Genomic DNA, 21,042 nt, shown 5'->3' with positions numbered 1-21,042 from the left:
CATTTTATTTACAGTGGATTAATGAAAGCTAAAAATAACAACAGCAACAACACCGCCTGTCACACAGACAGAGCGCCACAGGCCGAATGAAGGCGAAGCGGGGACCGCTGTGGACCCGGTCGGGGGGAACTGGCCCTGCACCCACCCAGGGAGGCCTCGCTCTCGGGCCTGGGGACCTGCGTGGTGAGTGCAGAGGCTGGAGTCCCCAGGTTCCAGGCGCAGCCCCGGCAGCGCTGCCGGCCTTCCGTGCAAGGACTCTTCCCAGGTGGGGTGACGGCGAACCCCAAGGTCCCCCAACTCCCTTCAAATCAAGAAACCCCCTAAGAATTTACATCTTGTGCAGCCAAAGCAGCAGTCCTCGGGAAGAAATATGAACCCCACGGTCAGCCACACTCCCTCCTCCAGGAAGTCCTCCTTGATTTCCCCTGGGGCCTGCTGATTGTACATCTGTTTTTGCTCACTACCTCCACATTTCCCGCTGCCCCAGGACTGCCTGGAACATGGCCTAGGGCGGGTCCGACACATAGTGGGTCCTCAACAAATGCCTCCCGAGTGAGTCCCAGTTCCTTCACTGCCACTCGGGGCCTCACTTCTCTGGACCCCAGACCATCTCCAGGGCCCCGAGAATCCCGAGCACTCTACACAACCAGACAAAAGCACGCTCACAAGCGTCTCTGAAAATAAGATAGTAACTTTCAAACGGAGTAAAAGCTACGTGTTCACCTTCTCATACAGTCTTCATACCGATGCTTCCTTCGGATGAGCTCACGGCCCAGGGGCCTGCCCATTCAGGGACCTGCTTTTAACGGGCCACCCGCTCTGCAAAAGCAAGAACCAGCGCGTGCCCAGGGCCGCGGGCACTCACCTCCTCCAGGAAGCTGCCGAAGCTCTGCAGGAAGTACTTCCAGCCGATGCAGGGCGTCAGGTGGAGCCGCAGCTTCCGCAGGAAGTAGTGGAACTGGTTGTCTGTCAGCTTGTGACAGAAGTCCTTCAGCACCTGGCCGAAGTCCGAGGCCCTCACGCACCCCGTGTCCTCCTTGTCCAGGGCAGAGAATGCCTGCGGGAGGGAGACACAGGCTGCTGCTAGTCCAGTGAACGTTCCCGAGGCGCTGTCCTTGTGCTGCTCCTGCGCGATGCGAACAGGCCGAGTGCGCGCCGCCTGATGCTGACCCCTCAGCAGGTGCGGGCCTGGGGCACTGGCGGGCCTGATGGGTGCGCCGTGCCAGACTCGCAGGCGACGTGCTCTATTCGCTCCTATTCGGATACGAATTGGTACAAAGGGAACCGTGGCCCCGTAACTTTTGAGAGAAAGAGAAAGAGAGAGGGAGAGAGAGAGAGAGAGAGGGAGAGAGAGAGGGAGAGAGAAACATCGATCAGTTGCCTCCCGTACATGCCCTGATTGGGGATCAAACCTGCAACCTAGGCATGTGCCTGACCAGGGATCGAACCTGTGACCTTTTGGTATGTGGGATAATGCCAGCGGCCAGGGCACGGGAGCTCTGTCTGCAGCAAGTACGGACAGACACCTGCTCACTGAGCACATGGTCCGAGCCCCTCCTCGGAGGTGGGACACCAGGGGCGTGGCGGGGGAGGGGGTCCGGAGGAGGGACGGGCTTGCAGCCCTCCCTCACGGCGGGTCCGCGGTGAGAGCGGTCTGCCGTACCGTGGCCAGTGCTGGGCCGCTGGCGGCCACCACTCTCTGGACGTTCCTCAGGACCTCCTCCGGACTCAGCTTCGCAAAATTGACGGGCACGGCCGGCTCGCTTTCCCTCGGCTCAGGCCCGGATGGCTTGTTGTCCTCCACTGCCCTCAAGAAGTCAAGGTAATTGATGGAGTTGTTTTGCCAGCTGATTCTCAAACTGGTCCCCAAGGAAGAAGAAAAAGAAAAGAATATATTAATTAAAAACCCTATCAGTTATTCATCCAACACTCGTGAGCTGAGCACAGAATGGGGTGGAGAGCAGGAATAAGGGGAAGGCACCGTGCCCCGGCCTGTGGGCGCATGCGTGCCTGCATACCCATCACCACAGCGTGCCGGGCACACAGAACCTGCCCGCTCTGGGAGAGGGTCGGTGGGGGGGGAGCCTGTGGGCCCTGCCGGCCGGTGAGGCCACAGGGGCCTGGCCAGAGGCTCCGAGGCATGAAGGCTGACAACAGGGCTCAGCCGGAGAGAAGCTGCAAGAGGCCCCACTGAGGAACCTGGCCCGTGACTGGGGCAAGCAGGCACCAGGGCAGGGCTGGCACGGGCAGAGCAGTGCTCCGGGGTAGTCGGAGGCAGGCCTGTGGAGTGGGGGCGGGGCCAGGGGGAGGGTGATGGAGGGTAGGGGTTGGTCCTGGAGGTCTTAGCTGATGAGACCCTGCCCTGAGGAGCAGCTGGGGAATCTGAAGAGAAGAGAAATGCAGCAAAGACCGCGGAAGGAAGAGGGGACGGAGGACGGAGCAAAGCACCCGATCACCCCTTCACAGGAATGGCGGAAGCTGAGTGGCCAAGCCGGAAGACAGTGCACAGAACCACTTAGCTGAGCAGTCTCTCAGGGAACACTCCACCTGAGTGAGGTGTCACCAGGACATCCCCGTGGAAACGGGCCCTCCCGCCTCCGCTCCAGCACACAGTGCCTGTAACCCTGCAAGAACACATGGGGGGGGGGGGACCCCAAGGTGCCATGAGAACATAGTGCAAGTTTACTGAGGATGCAAATAACTCCTAGTTTCACTGCACTCAGAGCTCCCAGTTCTGTCACAAGTTCTCTGGCGTTTCTGGCACATCATCACCTAAACTTTCTTTCAGCAGGAAGGAGCGTGTCAAAGAGGAGGAACCTGGATTCCTGCCAAGCACAGGGAGAAGCTCCCGGGGAGGGAGACTCCCAGGGACTCAGGGGGAGAAGCTCCTGGGGGGGGGAAGAAGCTCCTGGGGAGGGAGAAGCTCCTAGGGATTGGGGGGAGAAGCTCCGAGGTAGGAGAAGCTCTCAGGGACTCGGGGGGAGAAGCTCTGAGGGAGGAGAAGCTCCCAGGGACTTGGAGGCAGGGGGAGAGAAGCTCCCAGGGACTCGGGGGGAGAAGCTCCGAGGTAGGAGAAGCTCCCAGGGACTCTGAGACGTGCTCTGAGGAGCAGGAGCCAGAGCCGTGTCTCCGCCCCACAGCTGCAGATCAGCCGGCCTGGCCCAGCCCACGGCGCTGGCTCACGACGAAGACACAGGGAGAGGGTAATCAGCTCTACTTCATCAGCAGGGTAAACTGCCAAGTTGGTATTAAAATTTAGTAATAAAATCAAATGCATATGCTAATCTTCTTGGTATTATTTAGAAAGATCTATTTTGGATCTAGAAGAGAATAATCTACATATAATTACAAATAACGGAGCTGTTTCTCATCAAGAGGTCTTTGAGAAAGAAAAGCACCGAGCCGGGGCCCCTCACTGAGGTTTCAATCCCTAAGGAAGGTCGCCCCGCTGAAGGTGGACCACAAACATCCCAGTCCTTCTGTCGTCTGCAAATGCAGCGAGACTCGCTATTTTTTAAAAGACTCACACTCATTTAGTGAATTATTTATCGGGTGCTATTTTCCCATGATTTATTCATTGAGTGCATATGAATTCTTGTTCAGCTGGAAATAGGTTTCCTGAGAGGAGACCCTATCTCAGGAAGAAGAGAGCACACAGGCATCTGAGCATGAATTGGTCCCCTCCTCTCTCTCTCTCCACACACACACACACACACACACACACACACACACACACGCTAGCATGGGACTTCTCACAGCTTGAACACAATGGAGCGATGTCTTCAACATTTTAAGGGAAAAGAATGTCCTCCCTAGGACTTCACGCTCAGACAAGTCATCAATCTGTGTGGGAAAGAATTTCAGAGTTTTCAGACAAACAAGAACTCAGAATATTTACTTCCTGTCCATCCTTTCTTAGGAAATTACGTCGGGAAGTACTCCAGCAAAGTAAGCATGTGAGTTAAGGAAGAGAGATGTGAAAGGTGGGAATGGGGGTCCAGCCCAGGAGCGTGATGGGGCAGACAGGGAGGCTCTTGGGCATCGGACCTCGGACAGGAGGAGGGCCGGGACTAGGATGGAGCACCAGGGGAAGAGCCGGGAGGACAGGCAGAGGGGCAGGTGCGGGGGAAGCTGGAGCTGGACATGGAGCCTGGCCTGAGCCTGTGCTCCTGGAAGCCAGTGGTGGTTAAGCAACCACCCTCCCTGACGTCCTTGGACAGGGCTCAGGCAAAGAACCAGCTTCCCCTCTGACGTAGAAAAGACTCCTCGGTTTGCCATGACGAGCTGGGCGCAGCCCTCCCAACGCCTGGCTTAGAAATGACGCCTGAACTTCCTTTCACTCACTGACCGAACTGTAACTAAGCTTCCCCGCCAGCATCGCTAACATTTAAGCTGCTTTTCCTTCTGCTCCGGGTGACTCCAGCCCATCAGCATGTGGCCGGCAGGGGAGGTGTGGGCCACTGCAATGTCAGTCTGTTTGGACAGAGGAGGAAGGAAAGCCGCCCGGACTCCAGCGAGAGCAAACCTGCCCAGGAGCGCGGCCAGCTCCGCCTCCTTGAGGGGAATGCCGCCGTCCCGCAGCGCCTGCTGCAGCTGGCACAGGGACACCGAGCCGCCGCCGCCCGTGTCCAGCTTGGCCAGCGCCTTCCTGATGTCCTCACAGCGGTCCTTCAGCTTCTCCCTGGACGAGAACGCGGGTCAGAGCCCACAGGAGAGCAAGCACTGCCTCAGGCGAGGGTCTCACCACCACCCAACGTGACATCCCCTCAGGTTTAAGAGGCAAATGCACCACGTTGGTCACTCCCATCTGTCAACTGGCTCTGGGCCTGGCCAGTTTGGCTCAGCGGACAGAGTGTCGGCCTATGGACTGAAGGGTCCCAGGTTTGATTCCCAGTTGGGGAACGTTGTGGGCTTGATCCCCAGAAGGGGGCGTGCAGGAGGCAGCGATCAATAATTCTCTTTCATCATTGATGTTTCTCTCTCTCCCTCTCTCCTTTGCTCTTTGAAGTCAATAAAAATGTATTTAAAAAAAAGAACTGAGCCTGAAGCTGTTTGGCAGCCTCGGTGCGACATTTGCAAAGAGAGGTATAAGTGTGTGTGCCTAGCACGTTATCACCACCAGCCAACTGTGCAGGAGGAACCCGTCTTGTCTTGTTACAGAACCAGTGCAGAGAGTGGGACCCAGAATGCAAAGCAGTGGTTTTATACAGATGTGATGTCCCCCATAAAAGCTCCCTGGGCACCTCCAGAACTGCTGTGGGCACCGGGGCACACCCAGTAACTCCGAGTGGCCGCTACAAGTTACATTCCAGTGGGCAGGCGATGGCACTGAAGGCACAGGGTTAGTGGGTCAGGAGAGAGCCGGGCAGGACTGGGAGTGGCACCGGGGAGAGGGTGTGGGTAGGAGTCACTGGGAAGGTGGCCCAGGAGCAAGCCTGAGCTGGAGGAGTTGGTGGGCAGCCACCTGGGCACAGTAGCGTGGGGGCCAGGGCTGCGCTGGTGGGGTCACGGGGGGAGGGCCGGTCAGGGTCGGCAGAGGGGAGGCCCAGGCCCCTCGTTTTGATTCCGGGAAGGAGACAGGGCCCTCGGGCGGCAGGCACACTCCGCTAGAGGCTGGTTTTCCTGCAGAACGTGCTCAGTTCTAAACGTGCTGATTCCGCTTCTCGGGAAAGTTCTCTGACCACAAAGAATGTTGGGGACTGAGAGTGTGGGCAGCTGTGGATGGCACTCCTCCCACCAGGTCTCCCCAAGCCTCTCCCGCCGCACTGAGCAGCGGCTTGTCCACGCCTGCGTGAGGCTCAGAGCACAGAGCTCGCCGCACGGTGACAGATGCGGCTCTGGGTTCCCGTCGGTTCCTGGTCTGAACAGTGACACGGAAGCCCAGGGGCCACTGTCGTGGCCTGTGGACGGCCACCGCGCCCCCCACCGCCTCTGAGGCGGCTGAGCGGCCCCGGCTCTGCGTCCTAGGACTGGCCCAGAGGTGGCCGGCCCCGAGGGCGGCACTGATTCCAAGTCGTCAGCTCGGACTCAGGCAGAGAAAAAGCAAGGCCTGGGAAACACCCCGAGTTTGAAAGAGGGCTTTTCCAGATGCAAACAATGCGTCATGCACTTCGGACAGAACCATCCCCTCAGGTTTAAGAGGCAAATGCACCACCATTGGTCACTCCCGCCTGCCAATCTCATCAGTCAGGAGAAACGAGGGGAGAGTCCTGCAAACACTGGACCTTAAGGACGACCCGGGGGACTGCTGCCCGGCACTTATCGACGCGGCGTCTGAAGGGCCATGGACAGTGCTGCCCCCGACGGCGCTGAGAAAACGGGGGCTGTGGTTAATGGAGTAGGAGGCTGACCCTGCCGAGGACGAGAGGGCGGCTGGGCTCGGCGATCAGGAATCCCTCCCTCCCGCTCCACGGCTCCCAGTGGAGGACAGGGCAGAGCGGCCGGGGGCGTGGGGCTGGGCGCCCCTCCCACCTCGCTGCTCACACGCGGCGGGGGGAGGGGAGGGCGGGTAAGGAGGCCGGCCTGCCTGGTAAAGATAAACGCACCTTTTCATTAGTGCTGGGGCTCGTTTGGTTTATACCAGTCTTAGGCATATTTTTCCTTACTTTCCATCCTTTATAACTCAGTCACTTCCCAATCAGGGCGGCACGCTGCCTTCCCCTTCACCCCCTGCCCCCCCTCCACCCCCGCTCCCAGGGTCTTGCACCTCCTTTCTGCGCTGCTGGGCCTCTTATTGCCTTTGGGGGTTCTTCAGCAACAAGTCACTCACTCACTCGCGGGCTCTCTGAGGGGCGGGGCCAGAGCCGAAGTGACAGCAGGTGGCACACTCCCGGGCAGCAGGGGGCAGGGGCAGTGGGCAGGGCCCAGGCCGGGACAGTGCCGATGGGGGACCAGGACGAAGACGGGCCAGGAAAATCTGCCCAGCTCTGTGGTCACTCAAGCATGGCAAAGCCCGCTCCCATACCACACACTTTTAAGGTACGACATTGGTAACTGGTTTTCCACGTGAAGATGACCCTCCTGGTCCCACAGTTCAACACGGCTTGGCGGGACCTCTGCACGCCCCTCCTGGGCCTCGCGGCCGGGCCCTGCAGTCACACGGGCTGCCGTCCAATGCCTTTCCTCAGCCCTCGGTCACACCCGCCATCCAGGCAGCGTGGCAGCAGCGGTTTCGTGGCCTTAGGGGCCCCTCTTCACACCCCGCGCTCCCTGGGACCAGCGTGGGAACTCCGGCAAGCATCCCTGCCCACTGCCGACCTGAGGGCCTCGGCTGCATAAAGTCCTTAACACAGACGAGCTGAGTCCGAGACGCGCTCACTCGCTTGCTCACTCACTCATTCTGCAGATATTCGCCGGGCCTATTGGTGTCAGGCGCTGGCCGAGACAGGAGTGTGTTCACGCCCTTGCATCCCAGCTGCCCGGACAGGGCCGGGCACGCACAGTGATGCCTGAGAGGACAGTCTCCGGGCAGAGGGCGGGCCCGGGGGCGCTCCGGGGCTGTGACAGCACCGGGCCCAGCACCCGGCAGCAAGTGCACCGTCAGCTCCATCCCCTCGCCAGCCCGGGGGCCGCAGCTCAGAACAATGTCTGCTCGGACGCCGGCGGTCAGATGGCGGCTCCCGGCCCGGGACACGCCCTGGCTCACCTGGCTGGCTCGGCCTCATCCCTGCTCGGAGGAGGCGGTGCCGGAGGCGGTGGCAGCGACTGTGGCGGTGTTGGGTGCTGCTCCGGACGCTGCTCCGGGCGCTGCTCCCGCGAAGGCTCCTGCTCCGGTGGCTTGGTGAAGTGGCCCATGAAGTTGGAGCGGTCCTCCGAGTAGGGCCGGTGCACGTCCGCCGAGTACGTGATCCCCAGCTGCTGCACGAACTCGGGGAACGTGACGTGCCCTCTCCCCGTGGTGTCATAGCTGCAGACACAGCAAATGCGGTCAGTGCCGCGGCGACGGCACCGCCAGGGCCCGGCCCCGCGCCCGCAGCTCCGCCGGCCAGCAGCACCGGCTCGCCCAGGGCCTGTGACCAGGACCTCGGGCCTCAGGCCGCCTGCTCGGAGCCTGAATTTACCAAGTCCCCAGGCCACGCCAGGCACGGGGTGTGTGTAACCATTTCTTGTCCCACAGGGCTCACTCAGACAAGGTGTCCTGGCCACCCCCACAGACAGCACCCAGACAAGGTGGTCCCAGCCACCTAACAGACAGCACCCAGACAAGGTGGTCCCAGCCACCTAACAGACAGCACCCAGACAAAGTGTCCCGGCCACCTAACAGACAGCACCCAGACAAGGTGTCCCGGCCACCCTACCAGACAGCACCCAGACAAGGTGTCCTGGCCACCCCCACAGACAGCACCCAGACAAGGTGGTCCCAGCCACCTAACAGACAGCACCCAGACAAGGTGGTCCCAGCCACCTAACAGACAGCACCCAGACAAAGTGTCCCGGCCACCTAACAGACAGCACCCAGACAAGGTGTCCCGGCCACCCTACCAGACAGCACCCAGACAAGGTGTCCTGGCCACCCCCACAGACAGCACCCAGACAAGGTGGTCCCAGCCACCTAACAGACAGCACCCAGACAAGGTGGTCCCGGCCACCTAACAGACAGCACCCAGACAAGGTGTCCTGGCCACCCCCACAGACAGCACCCAGACAAGGTGGTCCCAGCCACCCCACCAGACAGCACCCAGACAAGGTGTCCCGGCCACCTAACAGACAGCACCCAGACAAGGTGTCCCGGCCACCTAACAGCACCCAGACAAGGTGGTCCCAGCCACCTAACAGACAGCACCCAGACAAGGTGTCCCGGCCACCCCACCAGACAGCAGCCGCGTCTGCTCGCCGGCCAAGCTGCCGGCTGGAACCCGCTGTGCCCGCGGGAAGCTCCGGGCAGCGTGTCACGGAGCCCCCGGGAGGAGTGCGGGTAGAGGAGAGGCCTCGGAAAGCTTCAGGGGAAGAAAGCCCGGGAGTGGGACCGCCTTGCCTCTGTAGCGGTGCCGGCACAGGCCGGAGGAAACGACAGGAGGGAGAGGAGAGTTACTCCGCACCTTTGGTGTCGCCTCCTCTCACCGACCTCCTCCTGAGTCACAACTCACTCAAAAAGGCACAATGGAGGGCTTTCTCTCCCAACGTCATTGGAATAGAATTACTTCAAATAAAGCGTGTTATGGCAAATGGCCAATTTTCTTTAAAGGGGAAAAAGAAGCCTTATTTATTTTAACAGCAGATCTTGGTCCTCATCTGACCAATACAGATGGCACTTGCGGGTGTGATTTCCTAGCTCCGTGGTCGGCAAACTGCGGCTCACGAGCCACATGCGGCTTTTTGGCCCCTTGAGTGTGGCTCTTCCACAAAATACCTCACCTGTCTATGCTGAAGTACCACGAGTCTATGTTGAAGAAGTGGCGCTAGAAGAAGCTTAAGTTTAAAAGATTTGGCTCTCCAAAGAAATTTCAATCGTTGTGCTGTGGATGTTTGGCTCTGCGGACTAATGAGTTTGCTGACCACTGGGCTAGGGGAATGGGAGTCACGAGGACCAGGCCTGTGTTTAAAGAGGTCGCGGCGTCACGCTCCGGGGTGGCGCGGCGATGCCTGCGTGGCAGTGCGGGCGCTTCCCTGTGCAGAGCGAGCCCCCTCTGCTCCCGGGCCGAGAGGCTGAGGGAGCGCGGACCCAGCCCGGACAGCCACCCCCTGCCTGTCTCCACTGGTTACAATGAAGAAGATGACTTTGTCTGTGAGGGAGCCCACGCGTGTGCCCGCTGCGCCCAGCCCTCGGCCATCAGAGGGACCCCCGATCTGACTCCTGAGAAAGAAAGCGGGCGGGGCTCCCTGGCCCGTGTGGGAACTGATCTGAACAAAGGAAGCTTTGGAAGGATCTCAAGTTGCTTTCTAAATTAGACACAAAGCAGCCCCCCGATTCCAAACTGGCCAACACCCGCCCTCCTGGGAAACACGAAGGGCTGAGAAGCGGCCTGAGCGCTTCCTGAGCGTGCCCCGAGAGGACGCGGGGCCCCGCAGCCCGGGGGACGGGGTTCAGACAGGGGCCTGGACCCGGAGGTGGAAGCGTGTCAGACATCTGCCCGGGGTGCTGCCACGGGGATGCTAACCAGGCTGCTTGCTGCAGGGCACAGGAGCCGGGGTGCGGGCACAGGAGCCGGGGTGCGGGCACAGGAGCCGGGGTGAGCCGGGGTGAGCCGGGGTGTGGGCACAGGAGCCGGGGTGTGGGCACAGGAGCCGGGGTGCGGGCACAGGAGCTGGGGTGTGGGCATAGGAGCCGGGGTGAGCCGGGGTGAGCCGGGGTGTGGGCACAGGAGCCGGGGTGTGGGCATAGGAGCCGGGGTGAGCCGGGGTGAGCCGGGGTGTGGGCACAGGAGCCGGGGTGTGGGCACAGGAGCCGGGGTGCGGGCACAGGAGCTGGGGTGCGGGCACAGGAGCTGGGGTGCGGGCACAGGTGCCGGGGTGTGGGCACAGGAGCTGGGGTGCGGGCACAGGTGCCGGGGTGTGGGCACAGGAGCTGGGGTGTGGGCACAGGAGCCGGGGTGCGGGCACAGGAGCTGGGGTGCGGGCACAGGAGCCGGGGTGTGGGCACAGGAGCCGGGGTGCGGGCACAGGAGCTGGGGTGCGGGCACAGGTGCCGGGGTGTGGGCACAGGAGCCGGGGTGCAGGCACAGGAGCCGGGGTGCGGGCACAGGAGCCGGGGTGAGCCGGGGTGAGCCGGGGTGCGGGCACAGGAGCCGGGGTGAGCCGGGGTGAGCCGGGGTGCGGGCACAGGAGCCGGGGTGAGCCAGGGTGAGCCGGGGTGTGGGCATAGGAGCCGGGGTGAGCCGGGGTGAGCCGTGGTGTGGGCATAGGAGCCGGGGTGAGCCGGGGTGAGCCGGGGTGCGGGCACAGGAGCTGGGGTGCGGGCACAGGAGCCGGGGTGTGGGCACAGGAGCCGGGGTGAGCCAGGGTGAGCCGGGGTGCAGGCACAGGAGCCGGGGTGAGCCGGGGTGAGCCAGGGTGCGGGCACAGGAGCCGGGTTGCGGGCACAGGAGCCGGGGTGCGGGCACAGGAGCCGGGGTGCGGGCACAGGAGCCGGGGTGCGGGCACAGGAGCTGGGGTGCGGGCACAGGTGCCGGGGTGTGGGCACAGGAGCCGGGGTGCAGGCACAGGAGCCGGGGTGCGGGCACAGGAGCCGGGGTGAGCCGGGGTGAGCCGGGGTGTGGGCACAGGAGCCGGGTGCGGGCACAGGAGCCGGGGTGAGGCGGGGTGAGGCGGGGTGAGGCGGGGTGAGCCGGGGTGCGGGCACAGGAGCCGGGGTGAGCCGGGGTGAGCCGGGGTGCGGGCACAGGAGCCGGGGTGAGGCGGGGTGAGGCGGGGTGAGCCGGGGTGCAGGCACAGGAGCCAGGGCGCAGGGCCCAGACAGACAGGCCCCCTCACCCCCAGCAGTGACGGAAGGCAGGCTGGTGCCGGGAAGGAGCCGCTCACCGCATCCACAGCTTGTCCAGCTCCCGCGGCGTGAGGGGGATGTCGAAGCCGTACAGCGCGTTCTTTATGTCCCGGCGACGAAGGATGCTGTTGCCCTCATGGTCGGTTTCTGTAAAATTCTACAACATCAGGAGGCAGCAGTGAGCAGCACAGCACGCGTGTCTGTGGCGGGAAAGAGGGCTTCCTGCTGTCAATCTCTGGAGCATCCTAACCCAGTGGTCGGCAAACTCTTTAGTCCACAGAGCCACATACCAACAGCACAACGACGGAAATCTCTTTGGAGAGCCACATTTTTTAAACTTAAACTTCTCCCAACGCCACTTCTTCAAAATAGACTCGCCCAGGCCGTGGTATTTTGTGGAAGAGCCACACTCGGGGGGCCAAAGAGCTGCATGTGACTCGTGGGCCACAGTTTGCCGACTACCTCCTCTCTCCCCGGAGGCCCAGCGCCTCCTCTCTCCCCGGAGGCCCAGCCGCCTCCTCTCTCCCCGGAGGCCCAGCCGCCTCCTCTCTCCCCGGAGGCCCAGCGCCTCCTCTCTCCCCGGAGGCCCAGCCGCCTCCTCTCTCCCCGGAGGCCCAGCGCCTCCTCTCCACTCGGCAGGTGAGGAGCACCCAGGACAGGACTCGGCCCGCGGCTGGCCTCAGGGAGCGCGTGGTCTCAGGTGTGAGCCGGACTCTTCTCCTGACAGACACACTGGGCTCTAGACAATGAGAATAAAGCCCGTCCCGCCCCCCTATCCCCCGCCCCCCTACACACACACACCCCGGGCCGGGGGGGGGGGGGGTGGAGGGCTTCCTGCTCTACATCTCAGAGCAGCGGCTTCGGAGAGGAATGAGGGACGTGGGACTCTCCCCCTCCCCCTGCCCCTCCCCACCCCATCATGGCAAGCTGCTGCGGTGCCATTTTAATGTCCCTGAGGGGTGACTGGGGGCTGACTGGGGATTTGAGGGGACCACAGACCAGATGAGGAGGTACCCCGGGCACTCAGCACTGCCTTACACCGCTTCCGACCACCAGCCATAGCCCCCCCCCCCGATGAGGGACCGAGAGCCCCAGGATGAGGAATGCGGCAAGGGCATATCTTGTGGGGGTCAGGGCGGGTTAGCAAGAAAGAGGGGCGAAAAGGATGACCCTGGGACCAGAGACAACACCCCACCATTGTTCACAGGGGAGCTGGCTGTATGCGCAGGAACAGCAGAATCCACAAATGAAGTCTTAGGACAAACGAATTCAGCAAGAGCTCCGGATTCCATGTCAACAGGCGAAACCGCCATGGTTTTAGGTACCAGACACAGACCATGGATTTTAGAAAATAGTGTTTTCAAATAGCATCAAACATAGGAAGTCCTAGGAGACAACCTTCCGAATGCCTACAGAACTTCTCCACAGAAGAGTCTGCAGCTTGAGGGGGAGAGTCTAGAAAATACAGCTCCTCCCACTCCCCGTGGACTGAGGAGGCCAAACAGCAAACGCCCGGCAGGCTCTGCTTTCTTGGTGGAACCTGACAAACGGACTCAGAAACCCCTGGAGGGCGAGGGCCGGGCCGCGGCTGGCCGCCCGCTGACCAGGACGGTGTCTCTGGGGAGGCGGCGTTGGTGCCCGGACCAACAGGACAGAACGCTGCCAGGGCCTCGAGGCAGGGCGGGTGGACTTTACAGAGAATGGAGCGAGGAGGGCTGATGGCGTGTGGAAGCAGGGAGCTGGCCCTGCCTCACGACACGCAGGGCGGGAGCCCACTGCAGGCCCCGAGCGTGGAAGTGCTAAGCGCCCAGGAGGGAAGGCGGACACTGTCCTGGCTTCTTCAACAAGACCAGTGACATCAGAACACCTCACTGCATGGAAAGGCACTCCATTTCACCAGACAGCCCCTCACAGCGTGCAGGCAGAGCGCGGACTGGGAGAGGCACGTGCCCGGCGTGGCCCCACGAAAGACTGGCCACCCATCCACAGCGAGGGCTCCGGCTGGCCGGGGGAAGGGGGCAGGCAGCCCAGTGTGAGCACCACACAAAGGCGCACGCATCACAGGAAGCAGCCTGCCCGACAGGTAAGGCGAAAGCCGCCATCCCATTAGTCACCACAAATGCTCATTGAGTGCAGGGGACACTGCCACATGCGCCGGAGGGACAGACACAGCAATGGAGGGCGCCGGGGCCACGTGGTCACTGAAGGCCGTGGCCACAAAGCCAGAGCAGGTGCTGCCCGGCCCCGCACAGGGGGAGGGAGCCTGGCAACCTTCTCTTCCTCCATCCGGGCGCTGGTTACACGGGGACATGATTTGCAGGACATCGTGACGACTTAAACGCATTTAAGGATACATATACATTACTACTACCCTGTGTCCCCGAAAATAAGACAGTGTCTTACATTAATTTTTGCTCCAAAAATGCACTAGGTCTTATTTTCAGGGGATGCCTTATTTTTCCATGAAGAAGAATATGGTACACATTTATTGTTAAATGAAAATTAAGGAAATTTATTACCTGTATACGGTACAGTAGTATGGTAGTTGTTAACACAAACCAGACAAATTGTGAATCCTACAGTATCAAGAACTTACTCATTTATTCAATGACAATCATGTCATCATCTTCTGGAACATCATCATAACAATCCAATTCCTGAATTTCCTGGTAAATTTCTTATGACTCCATTTCTTTCAGAATCAGTGGACCAAATCTCTCATGTTTAGCCTAGGGGGGCCTTATTTTGGGGGGATGCCTTATATTTCACTCAGGAGGAAACCTGTAAGTAGGTCTTATTTTTGGAGGATGTCTTATTTTCGGGGAAACACCGTATGTACATTGTAAGACATAGATGTGCACATCCTATCTAATAAAAGAGTAATATGCAAATTGATCATCACTCCAACACACAAGATGGCTGCCCCCATGTGGACACAAGATGGCTACCACAAGATGGCCCAGGGGAGGACAGTTGGGAGGGACCAGGCCTGCAAGGGAAGGCAGTTGGAGGTGATCAAACCTGCAGGGGAGGGCAGTTAGGGGTAACCAGGGCAGCAGAGGAAGAAAGTTGGGGGCAACTGGGTCTTCAGGGAAGGGCAGTTGGGGAAGACCCAGGCCTGCAGGGAAGGGCAGTTAGGGGTGACCAGGCCTGCAGGGGAGGGCAGTTAGGGGTGACCAGGCCTGCAGGGGAGGGCAGTTAGGGGCAATCTGGCTGACAGGGGGCTCGGGAGAGGGGTCTAGAGAGAGGGGTCTAGAAACAGAGGACAGGGGAGAGGGAACTAGAGAGAGGGGACTAAGGAGAGGGGACTAAAGAGAGGGGGCTAGGAAGGGGGGAGAGGGGATGAAGAGAGGGGACAGGGAGCCCAGGAACTCAGAAGATCTTCACAGAGCCACCCTCACCTGGGCATAGGCCAAGACACAGGAAGAAATGACCAAATGAAACAAAGTGGGGACATGCTTTGAGAGAGACTGCCAGCAGTTTTAAAATATATATTTTTATTATTTTTTTTACAGAGAGGAAGAGAGAGAAGGACGGAGAGTTAGAAACATCGATGATAGAGAACCATCGATCAGCTGTCTCCTGCACACTCCCTACTGGGGATGTGCCCGCAACCAAGGTACATGTTCTTGACCGGAATCAAACCTGGAACCTTTCAGTCCGCAGGCTGACCCTCTATCCACTGAGCCAAACCGGTTTCGGCTGCCCAGCAGTTTTAAGGGTACTTTCCAAGTGAGGCCATGGGTGGGCATTCGGTCTGCGGCCTGCAGGGGGCACTGTGTTTCCCATCTGACACAAGGAGGGCACTCACCCTCAACCAGCTTCCCACCACCTGGGCAGCGCAGGAGGGGCTGCTGTACAAACCCAGGCTCACTCACGGGAAAGAGCATGACGCCTCACGTGTCACTGCAGTTTGTATTTCACGCCAGGATTCCGGCCCTGTGACGCCCACAGCCACTGACCTTTCCACGCCGCGACTGACCGTGGGTGTGAGCGTCTGACCTGAAAGCACTTCAGACTACACGGTCCCATGGCATGGGGGTGCAATGCCGTCCCCCCACCGTCTCAGGGGCCGGACCGGACGTCACCAGTGGTCTCAGACCCTGAGAGAGATTTCCTTTCCTCCGGGGAAAAGATGGCGCTCTTACCTTAGACAGGTCTTTCCACCTTTTCTTTGCTTTGGTGACAAGGTACTGGTGAGCCTGCTCACAAGCTAGTTCTGAATCCGTGACCTTCTCCTTTTGTCTTAAAAGAAAAATAAGTCAGTAAGTGGCTGTGTTTACATGTAACGGGCACATTTATCCCCTGAGGGGTCCCCTGCCCCCGGTTCAGAGAGCCCGTTGGAGTTCTGGTCCGCACCTGGTCTAATTAGTTCCCAGCTGTGCGCCAGGGAGGCCTTATTAAACGTGGTTTATTTTCAGATAAGTGCGATTACACTTTCTCTGCGGCTCACACAGCAGACAGCTCCTCTGTCCTCCCAGGGAGAGACAGCGACACACCGGTGTCCGCGGAAGAAAACAGCTCAAAGCTTTCCTTCTGGGTCACGCGCTGCCATGACAGTTCGGACCGAGGCAACGATGGGGGAGGCCGGGCAGCGGCTCAGACTCCGGCCTCAGCGCAGGCGCAAAGCAAGGCTGAGGCTGCGGATCTGCGCCCTGGGCGACGTGAGCCGGGGAAAGAGCCTGTGGCCCGACGGGCCTGGCTCCTGGTTGAGCGTCGACCTGTGACCCAGGAGGGACCTGTGACCAGGAGGGACCTGTGACCCAGGAGGGACCTGTGACCAGGAGGGACCTGTGACCCAGGAGGGACCTGTGACCAGGAAGGACCTGTGACCCAGGAGGGACCTGTGACCCAGGAAGGACCTGTGACCCAGGAGGGACCTGTGACCAGGAGGGACCTGTGACCCAGGAGGGACCTGTGACCAGGAAGGACCTGTGACCCAGGAGGGACCTGTGACCAGGAAGGACCTGTGACCCAGGAGGGACCTGTGACCAGGAGGGACCTGTGACCCAGGAGGGACCTGTGACCCAGGAAGGACCTGTGACCCAGGAGGGACCTGTGACCAGGAGGGACCTGTGACCCAGGAAGGACCTGTGACCCAGGAGGGACCTGTGACCAGGAAGGACCTGTGACCCAGGAGGGACCTGTGACCAGGAGGGACCTGTGACCCAGGAAGGACCTGTGACCCAGTAGGGACCTGTGACCAGGAGGGACCTGTGACCAGGAGGGACCTGTGACCAGGAGGGACCTGTGACCAGGAGGTCGTGGTTTGATTCCAGGGCAGGGCACGTGCGGGGCTGATGTTCCTGTCTCCCTCCTCTCCCGCCCTCTCTGAATTATTAAAAGAATAAAAAATAACTAACTGAAAAAGGGCCTGTGCTCCTGCTTCAGTGATGCCACAGCGAGGCGCAGCGAAGGCTGAGGCTGGAGGAAGGCGGGTACCTGGATTCTTATTCCCCCAAACCAGGTAGGGAAGTGTGAGACTGTCGTGCCCTCAGATTCTCCCGGGAGGGGAGGGGCCTGATCCACTTGGGGACCTGCGCTCCCCGGCGCCCAGGTCTGCATGGCAGCGTTTTCCCTGCAGCCCCCACGGGCAGTTCCCTGACCTGCGGCCACATGCGCATGCTGGCCCGCACACTTCCCTGCGGGCTCCGGCTTCGGGGGACGGGAGGGGCCGACCGAGGCCCAGGGAGCCCGTCCGTGACTGTCTCTAGGAGGCCCCGGACAACCAGGCAGGACGCAAACACCCACGTGTTCCCAGGTGAGAACACGCAGCAATGCCGGGCCCCGCTGCGGGGCGGAGGTCTGTGTGACCCTCACAGCGCCGCTGTGACCGTGACCCTCTGCCCGGGACGCAGGCCGGGAGCACAGGTACCGGGATGGTGACACTGAACCCCGGGCCCGGGGGCGGGGGGATGTGAGGGGGGCAGGGCTTGGCCCGCAGAGTTCATCCGGGCTGGCACCGCAGCGCTGGGCACTGTCCCCGCTGCAGAGGCTGCGGTGTGGGGTGGGAGCTGCGGGAACGGCGCAGGCAGGGGCCCGGACAGGGCACGATGGAAGAGACATGATTCCACAGCATCCCCACCAGCCCAACCCTGCTCAGCACCTTCTCCTTTGTACCCGAACCACCTCCTCCGGGTCCCCTTCCAGTCACTCCTCCCAGGGGAGATCCGCTGCACCCTCACCCTCAGCCTGTGGGTGGCGCTGCGCTCAGGAGCTGGTCCATAGCAGTTTGTTCCCATGATGTGACGGGCAGCAGCTCCCGGGACTGCAGAGGCCTGGGCCCGGGAGCGGAGCCAGGGCTCCCACCTGCCCGACGGCGCTGCTGGCACGTCCACTGCCCGCACACACGCAGAGCAGGCGGAGCCAGTCACCGTGACGAGCACCCACAAACTCAGCAGTAATACTGCTCCTCCCCGGGGGTGGGGTGAAAAGTCCTCGTTCCGGTGCCTTCTAGGACATTGGTGCCCACACTCCCGTGCGATGGGCCAGCTCCGGTGACCACCAGGGGGGAAGCCCGCTCTGCGCTGTCGCTGTGCCACACGGAAGGTCCTCCGTGACTTCCGGAGACGACACCTCCCCCCCCCCCCCCGCCCCGGGTCCGGCAGGCGAGCAGCCTTCCTTTGCTCCGTGGGCGGGCGCGGAGGCCCAGCTCGGACGAGGGGCTCTCCCTGCGCCTGGTCACTGCCGAGACGGCCCAGTGGGAGCCGGCGGGCACGGGGGAACACGGAGGCACCCTCTGGGGGGAGACCCTGCGCCCGTCTTGAAGCACGTCCGTTATGCCCAGTCTGGGCCTCCGCTGACCTTCCTGCTGCGCGTGACACCTTCCCATCTCCCCGCCGGCCTTCGCGATGCGGGCCCTCTGCGTGGCCCCCGCGGGAACACGCCAGGCCTGGCCTTGTCGGCGTGATTCCCCCTCCTGCCCCCGCCCCTGACCTTCTCTCTCCTTCTACCGGATTCCTTTACTCTCCCACAGGCCATCCCCTCGCACGGCCCACAGCCTCCTCAACGCTGGTACCCACCCGCCTGTGCGCTCACCTGCTTTTCTGTTCCATCTCTCCCCAACTGCCACCGGCCTCACCACGGAATTCCAAGGCCAGCAGCTGCCCCCTCACCTGCCCGCCAGAGGCGCTGGCAGCGGGCGGGTCTCTGCTGCCTTCTCATGTCCCAAATGATGCCCATTCTCCGGCCTTCACCTTGAGGCTCTTCCTTAACCCCACCTGCACCCAGGGCCTCACCTGGACTCCCCCAAGTGCTCTCAGGGAGACCCTGGGCGGCGAGGTCAGCACATCCACACCTTCCTCCCCATCTCAGCGCTTGTGCAAACAGTGTCCCTCCATCCCAAGGCCTCTGCTAGGCCATGGCCTTGGCTGTCTTAGTGACCAAGCTCCAACCAGGGCCCTCTGACTTCTCATTCCTTCCTCCTTTCTCCATTTTACACGCTGCTCTCCTCTCTCCAGCCTCTCCTGAAGCTACGCGCTGCCCTCCTTAGCCGGGTCTTTGGGTCCTGACCTCAGAGCCAGGCTTCCTGTCAGCCAGGCCCTCGTCACAGACATGGCAAGCCTCAGGCCTCGGCCAGCGTGATGAGCAGCGTGGACCGAGCCCTCTGCTCCGGAGCTCCACGGACGGCGGGAAACGGACTGCACACAGGAGGAGCGGATCCCGTCGCTCCAGCCACTGGGCAGGGAAGGATGCACGGAGGGGCGCCAGGCGTGGCTCCCGGGTGTGTGTGTGTGTGTGTGTGTGTGTGTGTGTCTCGGGAGCAGCATCCCAGGAGAGCAAGCTCTGGTGGTGGAGGAGGAGACACCTGCCTCCTCCATGAGGACAGGAGCAGCTCTGGCCAGAGCACAGACCTAACTCGGAGGACACGAGAAGCCCAGCCTGGAGGCTGGTGGGTGAGTGCAGTGCTTTTCCTCCCGCACCCGCTCAGGGCCCAGGGCGCCCCAGCTCCGGGACTGTGTGTGGACGGGCCAGGAAAGGCCCCGGCAGGCGGCCCCTGCAGCTCAAGGAAGGTGGGGGAACCCTGTTTGTCTGTTTTTAAGCTCCAGGCCCCGAGCCAGGGCCAGCCCAGCTCTCCTGGTGCCCAAACAGGGGCCTAAGAACCTGTTTGCTGCCTTCTTCCCTCCCCAACCGGAGGGGCGGAGCAGCAGCCCCGGATCCCCGGAGCCGGAGGAGCCCTCACGCCCGCTTCCTGCCTCCAGGCTGCTGCCCAGGCCGGCTCCACCGCTTCCGATGCACACGCACCAGGGCGGGCGGGTGCAGGCTGTCAGACCCACAGCTCCGTCAGTGACGGAGAGCTCGGTCCATCGAGCTCTTCCACTCTGCGCCTGCCTGACCAGGCGTCCGGCCCTGGACGCCACTCTTTGGGGGGCACTTGACTAAGAAGAGGGTGGACGGGTGGCTCGGGCGGCGGCCGCCCTCCTGTGCCCTGTGGGCAGCGGAGGGGCGGGCAGGGTGTTGGGAAGGCGGCAGACGGGGCGACGCCGAACTGCGCCGTGCCCTTACTTGATGAGCCGTTGAGGCGGGTCGTCTGTTGTGGGTGGCGTCTCCTCGAACAGATTCCGGAATTCCCGGAAGTTCAGCGTGACGCTGAGCCGAAGGCCCAGGAGGGCCACGAGGCGCTCGAACTGCTCGTCTCTGAGGTTGAAGAGCAGGTGGTCCAGCAGCCGGTGCAGGTCCTGCATGCTGACGATGCCGTCCCTGTTGGTGTCCATGCGGAAGAAGGCGGCGAACAGGTTCTGCAACGGAGCGAGCGCCCATCCGTCTGTCAGAGCCCTCCCTGCTCCACGGCCCGGGACCACCCCGCCCCTCACCCCACAGTGACCCCAATACCGCCCTGCCCCCTCACCCCACAGTGACCCCAATACCGCCCTGCCCCCTCACCCCACAGTGACCCCAATACCGCCCTGCCCCCTCACCCCACAGTGACCCCAATACGGCCCCCCTCACCCCACAGTGACCCCAATACGGCCCCCCTCATCCCACAGTGACCCCAATACCGCCCTGCCCCCTCACCCCACAGTGACCCCAATACCGCCCTGCCCCCTCACCCCACAGTGACCCCAATACCGCCCTGCCCCCTCACCCCACAGTGACCCCAATACCGCCCCCATCACTCCACAGTGACCCCAATACGGCCCCCCTCACCCCACAGTGACCCCAATACCGACCCCCTCACCCCACAGTGACCCCAATACCGCCCTGCCCCCTCACCCCACAGTGACCCCAATACCGCCCCCCTCACCCCACAGTGACCCCAATACCGCCCTGCCCCCTCACCCCACAGTGACCCCAATACCGCCCCCCTCACCCCACAGTGACCCCAATACCGCCCTGCCCCCTCACCCCACAGTGACCCCAATACCGCCCTGCCCCTCACCCCCAGACCCATACGCCCTGCCCCCTCACCCCACAGTGACCCCAATACCGCCCTGCCCCCTCACCCCACAGTGACCCCAATACCGCCCCCATCACTCCACAGTGACCCCAATACCGCCCTGCCCTTCCCCCCACAGTGACCCCAATACCGCCCCCTCACCCCACAGTGACCCCAATACTGACCCCCTCACCCCACAGTGACCCCAATACCGCCCTGCCCCCTCACCCCACAGTGACCCCAATAC

At 61.9% G+C, this 21,042-nt stretch overlaps 1 protein-coding gene across 1 annotated transcript in view; it reads right to left on the bottom strand.

The window, feature by feature from the left end:
- Positions 1–21,042, bottom strand: part of EFCAB6 (EF-hand calcium binding domain 6) — a 101,327-nt gene that overhangs the window by 13,648 nt on the left and 66,637 nt on the right. The window contains exons 18-24 of the mRNA XM_045575100.1: positions 19,925–20,157; positions 15,568–15,664; positions 11,458–11,576; positions 7,706–7,906; positions 4,526–4,681; positions 1,664–1,859; positions 866–1,057 (exon numbers count right to left, since the gene is read on the bottom strand). Of these exons, the coding sequence (XP_045431056.1) occupies positions 866–1,057; positions 1,664–1,859; positions 4,526–4,681; positions 7,706–7,906; positions 11,458–11,576; positions 15,568–15,664; positions 19,925–20,157 (1,194 nt within the window). The remainder of the gene's footprint in view (positions 1–865; positions 1,058–1,663; positions 1,860–4,525; positions 4,682–7,705; positions 7,907–11,457; positions 11,577–15,567; positions 15,665–19,924; positions 20,158–21,042) is intronic.

Source organism: Pipistrellus kuhlii, unplaced genomic scaffold, assembly GCF_014108245.1.
Source record: "Pipistrellus kuhlii isolate mPipKuh1 unplaced genomic scaffold, mPipKuh1.p scaffold_m20_p_64, whole genome shotgun sequence".
NCBI classification, from domain to species: Eukaryota; Metazoa; Chordata; class Mammalia; order Chiroptera; family Vespertilionidae; genus Pipistrellus; species Pipistrellus kuhlii.
The sequence above is the reverse complement of the archived record's forward strand: the minus strand, read 5'-3'. Positions and strand labels throughout refer to the sequence as shown.